The sequence below is a fragment of the Eupeodes corollae genome, chromosome 1 (genome assembly GCF_945859685.1).
Source record: "Eupeodes corollae chromosome 1, idEupCoro1.1, whole genome shotgun sequence".
Lineage (NCBI taxonomy): Eukaryota > Metazoa > Arthropoda > Insecta > Diptera > Syrphidae > Eupeodes > Eupeodes corollae.
Genome location: NC_079147.1, coordinates 224,812,296 through 224,831,718, shown reverse-complemented (window position 1 = coordinate 224,831,718; position 19,423 = coordinate 224,812,296). Strand labels below are relative to the sequence as shown.

At 31.7% G+C, this 19,423-nt stretch overlaps 2 protein-coding genes across 3 annotated transcripts; one reads left to right on the top strand and one right to left on the bottom strand.

Moving 5' to 3' along the window:
- The first annotated feature begins 13,224 nt into the window (after window positions 1-13,224).
- LOC129953766 (cytochrome P450 4d2-like) lies at window positions 13,225-14,973 on the top strand. 2 transcript variants are annotated; one of them, XM_056067209.1, is made up of 5 exons: window positions 13,225-13,397; window positions 13,457-13,913; window positions 13,979-14,166; window positions 14,219-14,575; window positions 14,636-14,973. In XM_056067209.1, exons 1-5 carry the CDS (start codon window positions 13,244-13,246, stop codon window positions 14,971-14,973), a joined length of 1,494 nt encoding a protein of 497 aa, XP_055923184.1. In that variant the 5' UTR covers window positions 13,225-13,243. The 2 variants fall into 2 exon arrangements, with proteins under 2 accessions (XP_055923184.1, XP_055923185.1); XM_056067210.1 differs by having other exon boundaries at window positions 13,248-13,404.
- Window positions 14,974-14,980: 7 nt separating this feature from the next.
- Window positions 14,981-15,584, bottom strand: LOC129953768 (NADH dehydrogenase [ubiquinone] 1 alpha subcomplex subunit 7). The gene is made up of 3 exons (XM_056067219.1): window positions 15,472-15,584; window positions 15,336-15,411; window positions 14,981-15,276 (listed from the first exon to the last, which is right to left on the bottom strand). The coding sequence occupies exons 2-3, from the start codon at window positions 15,399-15,401 to the stop codon at window positions 15,034-15,036; spliced, it is 309 nt and encodes a 102-aa protein (XP_055923194.1). The 5' UTR covers window positions 15,402-15,411; window positions 15,472-15,584; the 3' UTR covers window positions 14,981-15,033.
- Between the last annotated feature and the right edge of the window lie 3,839 nt (window positions 15,585-19,423).

Below are 19,423 nucleotides of genomic sequence, written 5' to 3'. Positions count from 1 at the left end.
GAAAGAAGAAGGAAAGAAAGAAATGGAAGAATAATAATAACAATGGTCGCATGATATTTATTTATATGAACTATAAATTATCTAAAAGCTTTTTCATTTCCAACATAGAAAATTCCTTGGAGTAACAGGCGATCATGTTAGGAAGCAGCGGTTGTCTAAAGTACCGCCTTGAGTACTTATTTTTATAGAAATTATAGTTAATATACCAGGCGACCATGTTTAGCAGTAGGTATTCGGTTTGTCTTCATCTCCCATTCTTTCAAAAGACAACAAGAAGAGATCATACGATCATCAACACTACCTTACTTACCGTAACATATCATATGATCACCAACACTTCCTTACTTACCTTAACCCACGCCTTCTTTTCTCTCCTTAGTTTACCTTCGTATTAGTAATAATAAAGAAACAAGCTACAAACACATAGCTATTTCCATGTTTTTGTTGTAAAATCAAAACTCAAACCAAAAACCCTGTATATGAATATATAAATCAAAGGTAGCTATTTCTGCGTGAAGTGTAGGCGCGAAGAACACACCAATTAATTCTATGTATACGTGAAAGAAAGCCTAAAATTGTTGTTGGAATTAAAATCTTCTCATCGAAATACATAAATATAGGTACAACAATGTAAACAAATGGGTTTCATAGGGTGACCCGTATGAAGAAAATTTCATACAGTTTTGGGTTATGAACGGATTTTACGTTTTAATTTTTCGGGATTCGTAAGAGTTTCTGATTAGGTAGGCCTGACTGAAATTCAGCAGGATTGTAGCCTACGCCTAGTATAACACTTTCATAAAATTGAGTGAAGCATTGTTCTTTTAAATTTGGCGATGATGGCATAATTGAATTGGAGTTAACTCAAAGTTTATAGAATAAAAAACTACTACAAACTACTTTGGATATTGTTGGGATTGACATTTTAGTTTACACGAACGAACCCTGTGCTTCTCAAACTCGAATATGATTTACTCGCAGCAACTTCTTCGAGTCTCTAAAGCCCGCTTTATTCGGAGACCTCATCTATCAAAATTCGCTCTGTTCAATTTTCTGTTTGAAAAAATCAATTTTATTGATTATTGTACCAGGCGACCATGTTGCGTAGCAGGTATTCTTTTCTGATTCTGAATTCCTATTTAAAGTCTACTCACACACTCATATCATTCCCGTGTAAGAAAGAAGAAGGAAAGAAAGAAATGGAAGAATAATAATAACAATGGTCGCATGATATTTATTTATATGAACTATAAATTATCTAAAAGCTTTTTCCTTTCCAACATAGAAAATTCCTTGGAGTAACAGGCGATCATGATGGGAAGCAGCGGTTGTCTAAATCTAAAGTACGGACTCGAGTACTTATTTTTATAAGAAATTATAGTTGATATACCAGGTGAGCATGTTTAGCAGTAGGTATTCTGTTTGTTTTCATCTCCAATTCTTTCGAAAGAACAAGAAGAGATCATACGATCATCAACACTACCTTACTTACTTTTACATATCATATGATCACCAACACTACCGTACTTATCTTAACCCACGCCTTCTTTCTCTCCTTTCGTATTAGTAATAATAAAGAAACAAGCTACAAACACATAGCTATTTCCATGTTTTTGTTGTAAAATCAAAGTAGAAAGAAGAGAGTGAAACTCAAACCAAAAACCCTGTGTATGAATATATAAATCAAAGGTAGCTATGACTGCGTGAAGTGTAGGCGCGAAGAACACACCAATTAATTCTATGTAAAATAGTGTTTTTGACTCAAACCATATTTATATTTAGCACAATCATTAATTCCATCGTAAACAGATAAGTTTGAAGTCGAAAATTTCGTACAGTTTTGGGTTATGAACGGATTTTATGGTTTAGCTTTTCGGGATTTGTAAAAGTTTCCGATTTAGATAGACTTCGTGATAGGCCTGGCTGAAATTGAGTATAGCATTGTTCTTTTAATTTTGGCCATGATGTCATAGTTGGAGTTAACTCAAAGTTTATAGAATAAGAATAGTGGGATAGGTTCTTCAAGGCTTAGTTGCAGAATTTTCGGTGGGTCGAAATTCTCCAACATAATTTAAGCCCACATATTTCGGAAGCTAGAGACCGCTTCGCTTTGTTTGCAGCTGTGGATAGATCCAGAAAAGTCCTTTGTTTTATGTACATAAATGTCGATGGGTTGAGAAATAAAGTTGAAAATTGTTAATATTTTTTTGTATAGACTAAGGCTCCATATATCTATCATTGGTTTTCATCATTGAAAACAAACATTGTAATTTTTGGCAGGTCGGTTATAGCTATTATTGCAGATTTCTGTCATTGAAAACAATTTCCTGATTGAAATCCACCGAAAAATGTTTACTGACAGGAATCTGTCATTGGAATTGTGTGAAATTGGAACGCAAATCAGTGGAACGATTCGTTTCATTTTTGAACATAAAAGTTCAAAGCTGTTCAGGAAAATGAATGGTATATAACTTTCCCTTTTAATCAAAGGGAAACACCGTCAAATATCGATTCAAACATTTTTCCGGATCGATTCTAATGATAAACTAGCGCCTTAAACTTATGAAAAAAAGTATTGAGATCTTTAATAAGACATTTGTTAAAGATGTAAATCAAACAATAATTTTAGTCGCTATTCCTTGAGTAAAATGCCTAAGGTCTATTCTTTTTTGAACAATTATTAACTATTGTTGTTGTTATCTCAAACAAAATTAAATTATTCAAGTGTCACTTTTCAAATTGCTAGAATTTGTTAGAATCATTTGGGAACGATAATTGTTAGAAAAAGTTAATCTTGCAAGCTGCCAATATTAAAAATGAAAAAAAAAAATACTTTTGTAACTATAAATTAAGAACGAAATCGAAACTCTTCTTCACTTCCTTAAAAATCTTAACAAAATGAATGAGATTAATAAAAAAAACCATTTCTCGAATCACATATCTAGTTTTTATTTTAGCAAAATGATGTAAAAAAGAGAAGAATCAATGAAAAACATTGGATTGTTTTTCCAAAGTAGAAAAAGAGCTGTGTTGTCGATTGTTATCATAACTTTTTTGAAACTTCAATAATAAGTTTTTATGATGATTATTATTACAAATCGTAATAATCTTAAAGTTTCAAAACGACACTAGTTAAGTGAATAGAACTTTGAATTGAAATCGTTGAACTGTCAAAGTGGAACATTTGCTTAGAGACAAGTCATTTTTTATTTGTTAGGTTGGGAGAAAACATTGGTTGCGTTCAATCTCACATAAAAACGGGTATCCAAGAACCTTTTTTTTAGAGTCTTAATAAAATGAATGAAATTTATAAAAAAAAAACATTTCTGAAATCACATACATATGTATCTAGTTTTTTTTTAGTAAAATGATGTAAAAAAAGAGAAGAATCAATAAAAAATATCGGCTTAGATGGCAAGTGGCTTTTAAGTTCATTGTTTTCTTAAATCAAACAAAAATTATTTGTTTTCTTAACAAAATAATAATGAGTTTTTATGATGAGAACAGACCTTTGAATTGAAATTGTTTAACTGTCAAAGTGACACATTTACTTACCCACATTGGTCGCATTCACAAAACTAGTGGCTACGTAGTCAAGGAATTCTGATTGGCTAAATCTGACTACAAAAGTAGTTGAAATTTCCCTTCCGACATAGTGTACAAAATTCGCTACAAAGTTAGTGGAGAATGATTTTGACGTTTCACAATCAGCTGCTCGGTAAAGTAACACAAATTCAAAATGAAATAAATTGTTCAATATTTAAATACAAATATTAATCAATCAAATTGTGTCCTAAATTTGATTTTATTAAATTTAAAAACACAGAAGATAAGTTAAAGTTATCAAATAAAAAATGTTTCTTATTTTATATATTTGCATTTGTCAATAATATAACAGTTCCAGATTGACTAGCTTTGTAGTGTAGTTTTGCATTCACAAAGCTAGTTTAATTTTGACTACGTAGCCACTAGCTTTGTGAATGCGACCATTGGTTGCGTTCAATCTCACATTACTAGCGTATCCAAAAACCTTTTTTTTAGAGTTTGTTATGTAAAAGGGTGTGATTAAAAACAGTTAGACTATCAATAAAGAAATCCAAAGGTATCCAAGAATTTCTGCCATGTGTAGATGTCTAATAGAACAGCTGATCCAACTTAAAATTAAAATTTGAAGGAGTCTGAAAATGGATTTCAAACGTTTACATTTTTTGGTCAAAACTCAGAGATATAATACAATTACTCATTGAAAACTTTATTTTGTTTTAATTTTGGACTTTTAAATCTAAACCTGTTTGTCTGCTTTTTATGAACAGCTAAAGTTTTTTTTTATTTATTGCTAGCTATCTCAACGTAGGTGTCCAACTTTTTCTATAAGGTATCTAAAAACCCCACCTATCCAACACGAGATTGAACACAGCCAATTTCCCTCTCAAGTAAGCTACAATTTTTCTTTTATGTTTTTTTTTGCGATTTAAGACTATACAAATATTTGTTTTTGTTTTATATGTTAATAGTTTGACAGATCACCAATTTCGTCGTTTCTAAATGATTGTAATGGGGTTTTTCATGGGCAAATTCAGATTTCCGTCAAAAATTGGCGCATGGAACGCGATTAGAATTGTTTTTTTTTTGTTTGGCATTGTTTAATTTAGATTCGGGTACCTGTAAACCAGTGTACTAGCACTGTCAAATTACCAGCTAAACATTTTTTTAAAAATTGTATTGCTATTGGTCTAAAGAGGGGTAAATCTACCAAAAAATCAAGATCAGCAGATTTGATCTTTAATCCAAAATAAAGTAATTTATTTTGCCATATGTTATGCAAAACCAGGGGAAAGTAATGTTTTGACAGATCTAGATCAAGAATAAATTGATTTATTTTACCCATGGAACACCCAATTACAAATCCTAAATCCACATGTCGATGGGTTGGGAAACAAATATGAAAATGTTTAACACTTTTCTCTTCAAAAGATTTAATCTCAGGAAATTTCGAGATGTGAAAATGTTATAATGGTTAGGAGAAAAAATCAAACCATAAGTATATCTACGAGGGTCGTTTGAAAAGTCCGTGCAAAGTCAGACAGATGGCACTACTAGGGCATATAAAAGTTATTTACAGCTAGTAGCATGTCTTGGAAGAATACACACCAAGTTTTAGCCAGGTCGGTCTATTGGTTTGTGTTTGACATTCGTTTGAATTGAGGAAGTCAAACAAATGAACGAAAAAGAATTTCGTGTGTTGATTAAACATTACTTTATGAAAGGCAAAACTCCTAAGGGGACTTAACAGAAGCTTGATAAACATTATGGTGACTGCGCACCTTCTAGTAGAACAGTATGAGCACAACAGACGCTGAACGTTCTCGACACCCTGTTGAGGTTACAACTCCAAAAATCATTGATAAAATCCATGATATGGTGATGAATGACAGAAGATTGAAAGTGCGTGGTATTGCTAGTGCTGTGGGTATCTCGAGTGAACGGGTACATAATATTTTGCATCAACATTTGGACATTAGAAAGCTATCCGCAAGGTAGGTGCCGTGATTGCTCACGATTGACCAAAAACGAGATCGTGTGATGTGTCCCCAGGACTTAAAGCGTCGTTGTATCACTGTGGATGAAACATGGATACATTACTACACTCCTGAGACCAAAGAGCAAAAAAAAATTCCATTCAAACGAGGAGGTGATTGCAGAAACCAATGGCTACTTTACAGACTTGGACAAATCCTATTATTCGGAAGGGATCAACAAACTAGAGCAGCGTTGGACGAAGTGTATAAGCTTGAAAGGGGACTACGTTGAAAAATAAAAAAGGTTTATCCAAAAAAATTAAGCAGTTTTTTATTTTCGCACGGATTTTTTAAACGACCCTCGTAAGTGTATTTAATCCCTGTGTGCAATTCTTTCCCTTTATGTGAAGTTTTAGGACAAAAAGGGATAGATTAGGCCAAAATCTTAAACCAAATACCTAAGTTAAATTATTGGCCATGTGCTTTTTTCACTTTTATCATTAAAAAGCTAATGATAACTATAAAAATTTATAGAGTTTAAAACGCTAAAACATTATATCTGCACGCGATCCAGAACTATGCTTTAAAAAGATGGTTGAAGCCATCATGACATTCAAATGATAAGCGTTTCACAATTTATAAAAAACTCAGAATATTTTTGTCGGAATTGGCTGTTAAAGCTGTTTCTTGATTTATTCTCAGTTAAATTTGCAATTTTAGAAACAAAAATTGGCAATGAAGCTCAATTCTTGGCAATAATTTAAATACTCCATTTCATTTTAAAGGCTACCGAAGTCCTTCAATCTAACTCGATTCTACAAATGTATTGTTGAAATGCAGAAATTCGGTGCTCCATAAGTCTTTATTTTTATTAGAATTATTTTTCAAACTTAGGTGACACAATATCACTTCTGTTTTCTGTGTCTCTTGGAGCTAAACATTTGGTCAAACAATTCAATTCTTATTCCACTGATCTAATCAATATGAATAACACATCGATTGTTAAAATTTCGTACGTGAGATATTTATGAAATAGCATAATTAAGAAATAGTAACATCTTCCTCAACTTGGGAGATCCCTCTCCTTTTGCTCATGATTGATCTGCGCAGACCGCAGACCTAATGAACGACGCACGTTTGAAATACACACTTCGGGGCGTCAATTGTTTATGTTTGTAAACAAACAAATTATTCACGATCATAAAGATTTAGCTATCACATTATCACAACTTGTCATGAACAAATAATTTACCATTACCGATTCTAAGAATATTTCTTATTGCAATGTTTTTTTAAAAGTTTTTTTTAAAAAATAAAACATTCAATCAGAGCTCAGTTATCAATTAAGACGGACACAAGTTAGGTGTTTTTAAAATTATACTTCATATTCTATGTGGTTGTAAAAATATAAAAAGTTTGAATTTCTGGAACTCGGTTAAACTTTGGGTACTTTTTTTTAATTTTCCTGTGAACATTCATGACAATATTTTCCTATAAATTGTGTTACTCGTAAGAATTTACATACACTTTCGACAGAAAAATTACAATTATTACAAAAAGTGCGATTCGGTATTTTTTTCCAAAAACGTTTCTACAATTAGGGTTTTAAGTGAATATTATATTCAATAATATTAAAAGTGATTTATTAAAGGCAACTAGAAAACATTCTAAATACCTGTAAATTATTAAAGGTACTTAGAATAAATTAGACATAAGTTAAAAATATTTCCACACTTTTTTTTAAATTTTACTTATATTTTTTAATATCTCCACCAGTTATGAGCCTATTCAAAAAATGTAATTAAATAATTATAATATGTTTGTTTTCAATTAAATTCCCAACAACTTGTTGTTTTAACTTTTAAACCATTTATTTCTCTATTTATTAAGTTATTGTAATGAGTCCGATTGGTCAAATTGAAAATTTTGACATTTCTCGACATTTCAAAGTCCCTTGAGCCGAAATAAAAGATTTTTAGAAAGATGTCCGTGAGTGTGCAAAAACACTCTATATAAAGATATAAATCCTCGGTAGACATCTTGGTTTGCCTACAAGCTAAACCGGAAATCAGCCTCATACATTTTTTCATAGTGTGCGTGTAATTTCTTCTCTAATTTATTAAATTTCCCCAAAAAACTCAGTAAGTGTTTCTATGTATGCGTGAAAACACGTCAATTTTTCTCGTTGAATTCGTCCATATTACAAATACAACAATTTAAACAAATGGGTTTTGGGGGGTGATACGTACGAAGGATTTACATCTTTACTAGTGTTTTTGTGCATGTATACGTACGTTCGTACGTCCGTATGTGCACGTCCGTACGTTTGCGACGTTTTTTTCGTTGTCCATAACCAAGAACCAGAAGAGATATCCACTTCAAATAAATATAATAAGGCAGAAAGATGCAGAAAGGGCTCTGAAGAAAATTTGGTGGGCGGTTTTCTTACCTTAGCAGTTCATAAAAAAGGTGAACATTTTGGTTTACCCTAAATATTTTACAAACCAAAAACGCTAGGGAATTGAATTAAATTTAATATAATGTTTTGTAACGTGATACCAAACAAATATATTTTTTGAAAAAATCCAATTAACGGTTTTTTTATAAATCAAAAAACTGAAAAGAAAAATTTGTCACCTCGAAAATTATAGAATACAAAATGATTTTATCTTCAAAATAATTGTATGCTAAGAAAACGAAAGTTTTTAACATCTGGTAAGATTTTGAGAAAATTAGAATTGACAGTTTTTTTTATAAAAAATAAAAATCCTAAAAAACATTACTTAAAGTCGGTAAAAATAGAATTTCGACGCAAATATCTTTTCAAAAATTTGAGATTATGGCTTACAACGTATTTCATCATATAAGAAATATTGATTTTAACATTCGGTCAAATTTTGAGAAAAATCTAATTGATACTGTTTTCACAAAATATAAAAATCTAATCCCAAAAATTTATAAAAGTTGGTAAAAATTAAATTTTCGCCTCAAATATCTTTTCAAAACTTTGAGATATTGGATTTAAACTACTTTTATCTTTTAAGAAAATATTGTTATCAACATTCAGTAACATTTTGAGAAAAATGGAATTGACAGTTTTTTTTACAAAAAAAAAAAAACTTAAAAGAAAATTTAACAAAAGTTGGTAAAAATTTGTTTTCGACTAAAAACCTATTTAACAAAACTAGATTTTTAAACTAAACTATTTCTTTATAAGAAAAATATTTTTAGTAGTTTAAAAATTTTGAAGAATAATTCAACCAAAAACTTTTTTAACCCAACACAAAAACCTACAAACTTTTAGGCAAGACAAATCGACAGATGGGATGGGAAGTTATCAGTGTGGGTCGCATCGCAGTCTCTTTTTTTATTTAAAAATCAGGAAATGTACGTTTACCCGGTCGAAAGAATATTCGGAAGCTACAAGGGTATAGTTTCTGTAGATCAACCAAATTGCCCTTTAAAAACATATAACTTCTTCAAAAATACTGACTTAGCAGCGACTCACAGCGCAGAAAACCTGCTCTTCAGACATACAGTTGTGTTCATAAAAATAGCAGAGCTGCTCACATTTTATTAAATTATCAATTGTTTAAATAACGGAAATAACGGTCTTTCGTTTTCATATTAGAGACTTTTAGCTTGAAGTTATGTATACTCTACATTTCCCGGTTAACACCCATCATTTCAAACTCTCTGGATAAAGAGTGTTCATAAAAATAGCAGTGCTTTTGATTTTATAATTAAAAAGTGTTGAAAATTCAATTTTTTAATTTTTCAGTAAGTAAATATTTTACAATATAAAGTTTTATGTATTTGTAACATACTAGCATAAAAAAAATGAATAAGTATTAGCTCAAAAATAAACAATGCAATGGGACGGTCAAGACACTGCACAGAAAAAATTCGAAAACTTATTAGAAAACTGCGTTTGGAGGGAAAAACCTACTAAAATATTCAAGACATCAAAGGCTGCTCACCGCAGCAACGCCTTAAAATGGTAAATAAACCCAAAACGCTAGGCCCAAAAAGGATGACTACTGAAAGAACTGACAGAAAAATTGTTCAGTTGAACCCTTCCATAGGCTCTACGAAAATAAGAAATGGACTTCAACTTTCTGTTACCGCTGTCACAATACGAAGACGTCTTTTAAAAGCGAAGTTACCAGCCAGAAGTCCACGCTAGGTACCAGTCTTGACGAAAAGGCATGTGGCAAAGTTAATGGAGTTTGTTAAAACGCATAGAGATTTGGCAAAAGAGAAATGGAGGAATGTTCTGTGGGACGATGAAAGCAAAGTCGTCCTTTTTGGGTCCAAGGGTCGTCGAGAATATGTAAGAAGTCCCTAAAATGTAGCATACGATCCACAGTACACTATAAGAATAGTGAAGCATGGTGGAGAAAAAATTATGATATGGGCTTGATTTTCATATTACGAGGTCGGGCCTATATAAGGATGCAACCGAGTGTGCGAAAATTCTCGAGGATGTTATGTTACTCTATGCTGAAGAGGAAATGCCGTTGGTTTGGGTATACCAACAAGACTATGACCCAAAGCATACGTCAAAAAAGGCAAAATCATGGTTTGCGCAGAAGAAGTTATCCGTTATGGAGTGGCCCTCTCCCCATCACAAATTTGTGGGGCATGTTAAGAACGCAGTTTATAAAGCAAAACCCAAGAATTCGAAAGAATTGTGGGAAGCAATGCGTGATTCGTGGAACACAAACTCAATACCAGTCGAGAGGTGTCAGGTTTTAGTGGACTCGATGCCACGTAAATGCGAAGCATCATAAAAAACAATGGTTATGCAACAAAGTACTAATTGTAAGCTAACATTATTTGTATACTTACAATTTTTACAGTTTTTCTTACATCTTGTCATGCACTCAATGGCGGATCCAGAGGGGGATCGTAGGGATCATGACCCCCCCTGGGAGATAATTTTTTTATTTTCCTAGGAACTGGCTTGAATTCAAATCTATCGTATGGCGTTAATGGATATGACTCTCACTATATTTTTAATTATTTATTTTTCGTATATGAAAACAGAATTTATATTTTACTTCCTTGAACTTTGTTTTCCAAAAGTACTACTTTTAACAGAAGTCTGAACCAAGAACAAAATATGCAGCATAAGTTCATCAAATTTTGACCAATTGACGAGCCAGGGGGGCGGTCATATGAGCCAAAAAGCTTATGCATTTAAGTTGTATAAATAAAGATTTCATCTAAAGATTTGTTAGTAAATTAACGACATTTTTTAAAAAGTGGTTTGTTATCAAAAACAACTTAAATTTTTGTTTCACTCAATTAAGAATTTGGAAAAACTTTAGTAATGCTTTAAATTATATTCATAAAATTTGTTTCTAAGAAAAAGAGCAAATATTTAGGTTCTTAAAAAGAAACATTGAATAAGAGATCGTCAAATTGATAATAAGTTGTTAAGTTAAATCCTGAAGCTCGCCTTCAATTACATCTCGAAAATTCGTTATTCCTACAAAATTTCTAACTCGAGCTTTTAATCCAACATGACATTACGATGGTAGAAAATCGAAGAAAATACTTTTTTTTCATTTTTTTAATAAGAAAATTCGAAATTTTCTAAAATGTTTTCTTAATTTTTCTTCTTTTAACAAGAAAAAGATATTTCGGTATTGATCCAGAAGAGTATCTTTCATAAAACCGTTATTTTTATAAGTTTTCTTAAGAATGTTATTATATTTTTTTTGTTTGATTTTTAATAAAATATTGATTTTTGTTAACAAAACTCGATATCTCAGAAAGGGTCACCATGTAAAATGCAAACTTATAAGCACTTAACAACTGCAAAATTTAAAAATTATAAATGTAAAAATCAAACACTATTGATTTTTCAAAAAAAAAATAATCGAGTTTTTTTGATAAATAAAATGGCATTTTAAATTTTCAGAACAACTTATTTTGTAGATACATTTAAATCTTAAATTATAATAAATATTTTTAAACAGACTTTTTGGTCCCAAAAACTGCAAAAGTGACATTTTTGTTAAACTAATGGCTAATAATAAAAATATAGTAAACGTTTCATAACACAAAAGTTTCTTCCCAACTTATTTTGTTGCCTTAATTTATTTTTATTTAATTTTTAGAGAAATATGTACTTATATACTTTATATCCATAAATTCAAGTACCAAATACTCTTTTCTCTATAACTTTTAAGTTTTGGTGACTCCTTTAAGTTAGAAATATTTTCTATCATCTACGAGTAAGCAGACTGATAGCGATAGTAATAATAGACTCCCGAAAATTGAATTCGAAAAAACTACGTCAAAAAATCAAGACAATTCTTCATATCAGATCCTCTCTCATTTTCTGGGTTTTTGAATTTTTGTAGCGTTCTTTGCAGTGTTACAAATGGAAAGTTTATATTATTTTTGAAAAAAAAGATACGTTTTAAAACAATTTCTTACATTTCTGTGTGAAATGCACCAAAAATCCTCTAAACTATTGTGTTAGTTCTTGAATATGTCATATTTAGAAAACTGTTGGAATGCTTTCATATGTAAGTGAGTCGTCCAAATCAAAAATTTTACCATACTTTCAAAAAATTTTATAACTAAAGTTGTTACTGCAGCAATTGAATTGTGTAAATGTAAGGTTAAGATGCACATTATGTTATTTTAATTTTGTCAGCCTCCTTTACAGAACATTTTTAAGTGTTGAGTAAAACCTCATCTATATGTAAATTGTGTAACCTCCCCTAAAAAAGAGGCTGAATACGCCCTTGCATGCACTGCTATTTTTACTATCAAAACTGTTTTCACTGTGACAAAGCTAACGGTAAAAAATCGATAACACTTATTTTCTGTTATTATGAATAAAATATTTTAGTTTGTTATTAGAAGTTTAATGGAATATATTATAACGTTAATATTGAAGGCCTTTTTGTTTTATTTTGGAGAGCAATGCTATTTTTATGAACACAACAGTAAGTATTGTGTAACCATACTACGAGACCTTTGTATGAATTACAATTGTGTAATGGTCATCTTCTGATGAGCCCAACCATTACACCGGGGCGAAACTAATATATGAACACTTATGGTAGTTATATTTTAAATCATATTTATTAAAAGTAAACAGTGTTCAGGAAAAACATTTCGAATGTTTGCAGTCAAATATTTCTTTTTTCGAAAAATACAATTACATATGTGAATTATTTCAACTCAAAAACTGCGTATTCGTCAAATAACCACTGTTTTAAAGTTGTTTATTATAAAATTAGCAAGAATGTGAGGAATAGTTTTGTGGTTTCGCTTAAACTGACTTTGAATGATTATATAGTAGCTAATTGAACATTGACCTTATATAAATATGTTTTTTAATAACTTTTCTTTCATTTTTTTTAGTTTAGTCATTAATTAAAATATTCAAGATTTGAAGTACTTAAATTCCGTACGTGAGGTATTAATGAAGCAATTTATTTAAGCACAATAACAAAACATTTAATTTGTTTTTTTTTTAAGAACAGACGGATTCTTCTATTATTTCTGGATAAATGAACAAACACTATTACACCGTTAAATAATTATTAATATTTAGAAGCGCCTATAAAGTGCTCATTTGATTTGAAACAACATTTAGTCTTAAAAGAAATTAATTCTTTGATGTCGTCATTTATTCAACATTTTAAAAGTGGTTAGAAAATGTTTAAAACTATTTTACTTTTATTTTCAGGTCCAAAATGTTTGTCACTATCTTAATAGTCTTTCTTGCGATATGTCTTCTCGACGTTCTTTGGAAGAAGAAACGCATCTTTAGATTGAAAAATATTCAGGGTCCATTATCTCTGCCCCTTATCGGAAGCATTTGGATATATGTTGGGAAAAAACCCGACGGTTTGTTGTAATTCAACCTGCTTCTAAGAAGTACAAAATAAAAGTCTTTTTGTTCTTAGATCTACTCACAATGGCTGAAGAGTTACCTAAAAAATATGGCAACACATTCAAAGTTTGGATATTTAACATACTTGCGATTTATACAATCGACTTGAAGGACATTCAAGAAGTTCTTGGCAACAAAGCTTTAGCAAAAAAGAATAGAATGTATTCAATGCTGCACATGTGGTTAGGTGATGGAATGCTTCTAAGTTATGGTCCAAAATGGTGCACTCGACGAAAGATAATAACACCGACATTTCATTTCAAAATTTTGGAGCAATTTATAGAAGTGTTTGATAGCCAAAGTTGTATTTTGGTGAAGAAACTTAAGAGTCATGCCGATGGGCAAACACCATTTGATATTCATGACTATATTGGATTGGCCACGCTCGATGTTATCTCCCAAACAGCAATGGGAACAGTAATTAATGCCCAAACAGACGAAAATTGTGAATATGTTAAATTACTGACTAAGTGAGTAGATTAACATTATATTGGTAACTTAAAATACAATAAGTATCTATCTACATATATTTTAGAGTGACAGATATATTTGTGAAGCGTTTCATAAATGTTCTCTACAGAAGCGATTTTCTTTTTTCGATTTTGGCCCCGCAACTTAAAAGACAAAATGATAAAGTAGTAAAGGATTTGCATGCTTTTACAGATGCCATCATAGAAAAAAGGAAGAAAGAACTTTGCATGCAACCTGGGCCAAACACAAATGGTTTGTTGATGCTCGATATCAATTCTTAACATTTTCTAGATTTTTTTTTTAGAATTTGACACCAAGCATAGAATGGCACTTCTCGATATTCTGCTACTATCGACTATTGATGGGAAACCGCTTTCAAATGCCGAAATCCGGGAAGAAGTCGATACATTTATGTTTGCAGGCCATGACACCACAAAGTCGGCAATAGGATTTACGTTGTATTGCATTTCGAGAAACCCTGACGTCCAGGAAAAATTGGTTGAGGAAATTCAAGAAATTATTGGAACAGATTCCGATAAAACAGTAACATATAGGGAGTTGATGGAACTCAAATATACAGAGAAAGTTATAAAAGAAGGGTTGCGAGTCTATCCAACAGTTCCATTCATCGGAAGACAATCGATAGAGGATTGTAACATAAGTTTGTTAAATGATTGAACATATCAACAAATAAATTTTAAATACATCTCCCTTTAAATAGATGGAAAATCAATTCCGAAGAACACCACGATTCTCATTCCACTGACCATTCTCATGAAGAATCCACAAATCTTCCCAGAACCAGAGAAATTTTTGCCTGAGCGTCAAACTCCTGACAATCCTTATGCTTTCATTCCATTTAGTGCCGGACCGCGGAACTGTATTGGACAGCGTTATGCCATGCTGGAGATAAAAACTATTATTACAAAAGTTTTAAGACACTATGAACTGCTGCCCTTAGGTCAGCCGGTCCAACCAACCCTAAGTGTAGTACTGAATTCAAAAAACGGATGGCAAATGGGATTTCGCTCAAGAAAATACAAAACATTACCCCAATAAAAAAAAATTGTTTTAATCCATTAATTAATTTTAATCAAAGAAACTATTTAACAATAATTTTTAGTCCCATTGATATACTTTACCAGGTGTTGGTAGCTTAGCAGAAGTCTTACTTCCAGACTCACCTCCAGCAATCAAACTCTGTTTCACAAGATCAATTGGAGGGGCTACTTCGCGACGTGGATCACGGTTGCAATAATAATTGGCAGAAAGGATATGAGCTGGGCCACCGGGTACATCTGGAGGAGGTTGTGTTCGGTCAGCAAGACCATCTTCAAAGCGAACAGCTACTGTGTGTTCACGCTGCAAGGAAAAAAATTATCATCTTACATAACAAATATAAATATTAATTATTTTCTTACACCGAGCAGAAAGGCTCGAAGTCTCTGAAGAAAAGGTGCTACGTCTCTTCGTGCAGCATTTGCCATTTTTAATTTTCTGAAAAAATAATAATTTATATTTAAAAATTACAAAACCAAATAAATTAAATTGTTTTACTTTTAACCTAAGCGGACCGAGATAGGAGAATAACAAAATTTTATTTTGAAGGATGGCAGATAAATGTCATTTTTGACAACCAAAAAATCCCATTCTTTTACAGCGGTTTTCTTATATTGAGTTTCTTACAGCGGGTTATATGCATATAAATAACGAACCGCTACGGATAATAAAAATGTCATTCCATCCACAAGTCAATCATTAAATTCTTTAATTGGCATGATTTTTTCTTGGGATTGACAAAGAGTTAAACTATTTTTACAAGTATCTGCTTTAATGCAGATCAATGGAGGGAAGCAGATATATATCAAAACATGAAAGTGAGAGAGAATAAACGAGTGGTAAGGAGTAAGTTATAGGCATCATTAAAATCAATCCAGAAAAAAATTGAATGGATATTGGACTGTGTTTCCTTCCTTTAATCAGAAATCATTTAAATATTAAAAATAAAAAAGATGAACTACACAGTTATTTTTCCTAAAAAAAAATGTTTCTATTTTCCGTACGGAAATTCATTTGTCTGAATAGCTCATTCCTAAATGTCTAAAAGTGAAACGAAAAAAAAATCGTTTAACTGATTTTAGGTACTTCCTATAAAATTCTTTAACTTTCTTACAGGACAAGCAAGCCTTCACGATAGTGTAATGTAATACGTCAGAAAACACCTAAAAAAAAGATACTTATTGTTCTTAAGAAATAAAATGTAGCGGATTTGTCATTTGATGTCTGGTTTGTTAATTTTTGTAAGCAAAATGTAAGTGAAAACTAATTTATTGCTAAATTTAGAATATTGTTTTATAAATAAAAGAATATTTTTAGGGGAGGGAAGACACTTTTTAACATTTCTCCAAAGCTCTCCGTTTGAGGATTCTCTTATTCCTCTGTCTACAAATGGAATTAAAAGTCAAATACTGCCCATTTCCAAAAATTACACAGATTATTCTGTTTAGGTGGATTGATTAAACTAAATTTTTGTATGAATAAAAACAATTTATTCAACATTCAAAGGATTTTTCCATGAACAGCTGTTTATTTGAATGTCAAATTGGTTTGGGATAATGTAGTTCAACCGATGAATAGCAGAATGCAAAGGCAGTGTGAAAGGGAATCGAATATACCAACCACGTGAATAGCAGAAATTAGACGTTCAGTTTTAGTAAACAAAATTTTGGTCCTGACATTACTCGCTGACAAGAAATTTGTTGACAGTTAAGGTACCCAATTCCGAAAATTACTGATCTTACCAAATAATTAAAATCTTTATTTCTATCAGAAAAGAAGGGGTCTTGGGTTCAATCCCTTCCTGTGCCACCTACAATTGATCACGGGTACTGCCTCTTGCGAGGAACTGACAAATCCTCCAAGAGTAATTCTTATCATGAAAAAGTGCTTTCTCAAACTAGCCGTTCGGACTCAGCATATTAACTGTTAGTCCCTTCCATCAATGACAACATTACTCGCACACAGGAATGGTTGAGAGTTGTAAGTCACTAGGCCCTGGTTCTTCATGGACTGTTGCGCCACCTTATTTATTTTTTTTTTAACCTGGGTAAACATAAGATTTATCTTGCCTGGCAGAAACGAACTATCAAAATTTGTATAAAACATTTTGTCTGTAAAATGGATAATTTTATCGTAATATGACATGATAAGGAGATAAAATTAAAATTTTAATAATGCCTGAAAAGTACCTATGGTTAAGGCTATCATTGGTTTTCATCATTTAAATTTAGTTTCAGGATTTAAAAGCTATTGAGAAAGTTAACTTTGTTATATTTGGTTTTAAAATGAATTTAATGAATTGTCAAATCTATTTAGTAACAACAATATTTTGTTTTATTCAAAACTTTTCTTTTAGTAAATTTTTAATGATTAAATCGTTTTGAATGAACAGTTATTTTTGATTTGACATTTTGGAACAAAATCTTCTAACTGGAAGCGTCCCATTTTCTTTGTATTCCCACCTGTCAATATAGGTGGATATTTTCAATGATAGCTATGATAACCAGTGATTGGTTTCAATGATGAAAACCAATTTTAGCTTTATAAGGGGCCAGTTATAGCTATCATTGAAATCAATCTAGAAAATTTTTTAAATTAATATTTGACTGTTTCCCTTTGATTGGAAATACAAATTATGTAAGTACTGATCGATCGGAAATCACACAAAGAATTTTTTTCAAAAAAAAACTTGAATTGCGCATTTATTTTTCGCTACAATTGTATTTTTCTATTCATTTCATTGAACAGCTAATACTTTTATGTTCAAAAGTGAAACGAATCATTCCACTGATTTGTGTTCCAATTCCACACAGTTCCAATGACAGATTACTGTAAGTAAACATTTTTCGGTGGATTTCAATTAGGAAATTATTTTCAATGATAGAAATTTGCAATGATAGCTTTAGACGACCTGTCAAAAAAATTCCAATGTTTGTTTTCAATAGTGAAATCTAATGGCTGAAACACAAATACGCTTCAGCTTCGGCTTCGCCTGACGTTTACGAGTTCAGCCATAGGAATTCAATGCATGCTATCACAATGGAGATACGACCTCACGTTTCGTTTGACAATCGTAAGGAAAAGAACGTAATGTGACTCCAAACGGAAGCTCTAGTTCAATTATCTGAACATTTGCTTTGTCTGACAGCTCAATAGCTGTAAAAAAATGTCAACAAACTAAATATAAATATAAAAAAAAATAGAAATGTCATTAAAAGCAACCTCAAAGCAGGTCCACCGTAACTCAGACGAAGCTGAAGCGTGTTTGTGATTCAGCCATAATGATAGCCAAGGTATGTAGAATAAATGGTATGACGCTCGATATTCTCTATTCCTATCTTCCTCACACAATTGTACGTCATTTGTGTCGTGTCTCGTGTGTTTATTTTCACATTGCAGTTGTTTGTTTTCTTTGTGATAGATTTTTTTTTTCTGATTAGGAAATTCATAATTTTTTAAAAATTGTTTTAAAATGGTGATCTGTGCTGTTTTCGGATGCAATAGTAGCAACGATAAAAGACTTAAAAGAAATAAAAGAAATTTCGCTTTCCGAAAGATGAAAAAATCCAAAGTGTGGCTGTTTAAGCGCGAAAGGAAAGACAAACTCAACATCCAATATGCATTTATATGTTCAAGAGATTTCACTTCTGACCAATATTTGCGGAATTTGATGCACGAAATGATCAAGTACTCCCCAAAAATAGTAAAAAAAACTTAAATCGGATGCTGTTCCAACAGGTAACATGCCTTTGTCATCAACCGATTCTAAAAAGAACTTGGGCTTCAATAAAATACAGAAGTCGTATCAGTACGATACTAAAAGCGATACACTTTTGGGCCCTGCTAATTATGTTCAAGTGGTTATGGCGAGAGGACTCTTTGAGAATTGGAAGCAGCCTGTGATTTATGATTATGATTGTGCCTTAACAAAAGAAATGTTTAAAACCATCATAAAAAATCTACAATCCATGGAGTATAATGTTGTCGGTGTAGTCTCTGATTTGGGAGGAGGTAACCGAGGGCTCTGTAGAAGAATGGGCATAAGTGAAACACAGCCCTTCTTTTTAAACGTATTAAGTGACACACCACATTTAATTAAATTGCTTCGGAATCATTTTTTGGACACCGGACTATTTCTTGAAGAGTCGAACTTGGACTTAAAAATATCAAGTCGGTTAACCCCCACCCACCTGAATGTAAAAGCTGCAAAAGAGACAAAAAGTCAAATTTGCAGCGCAGTTGTTTTCTCACACAAACGCGTGCGCTCTTACTAGTCTGGGTACTCTAGGTATTGGAATTAATTGGCTGTTTTGTGCTAAGCAGTTGGTCTAAATTTATATTCCTCATTATAATACACATAATAATGTACGTAATTTCATCACTTTTATCCGCAGGACTCGCGTCCAAGAATGGCAGCTTTTGGCCTAGAACTTGAACATCAGGATCAAAT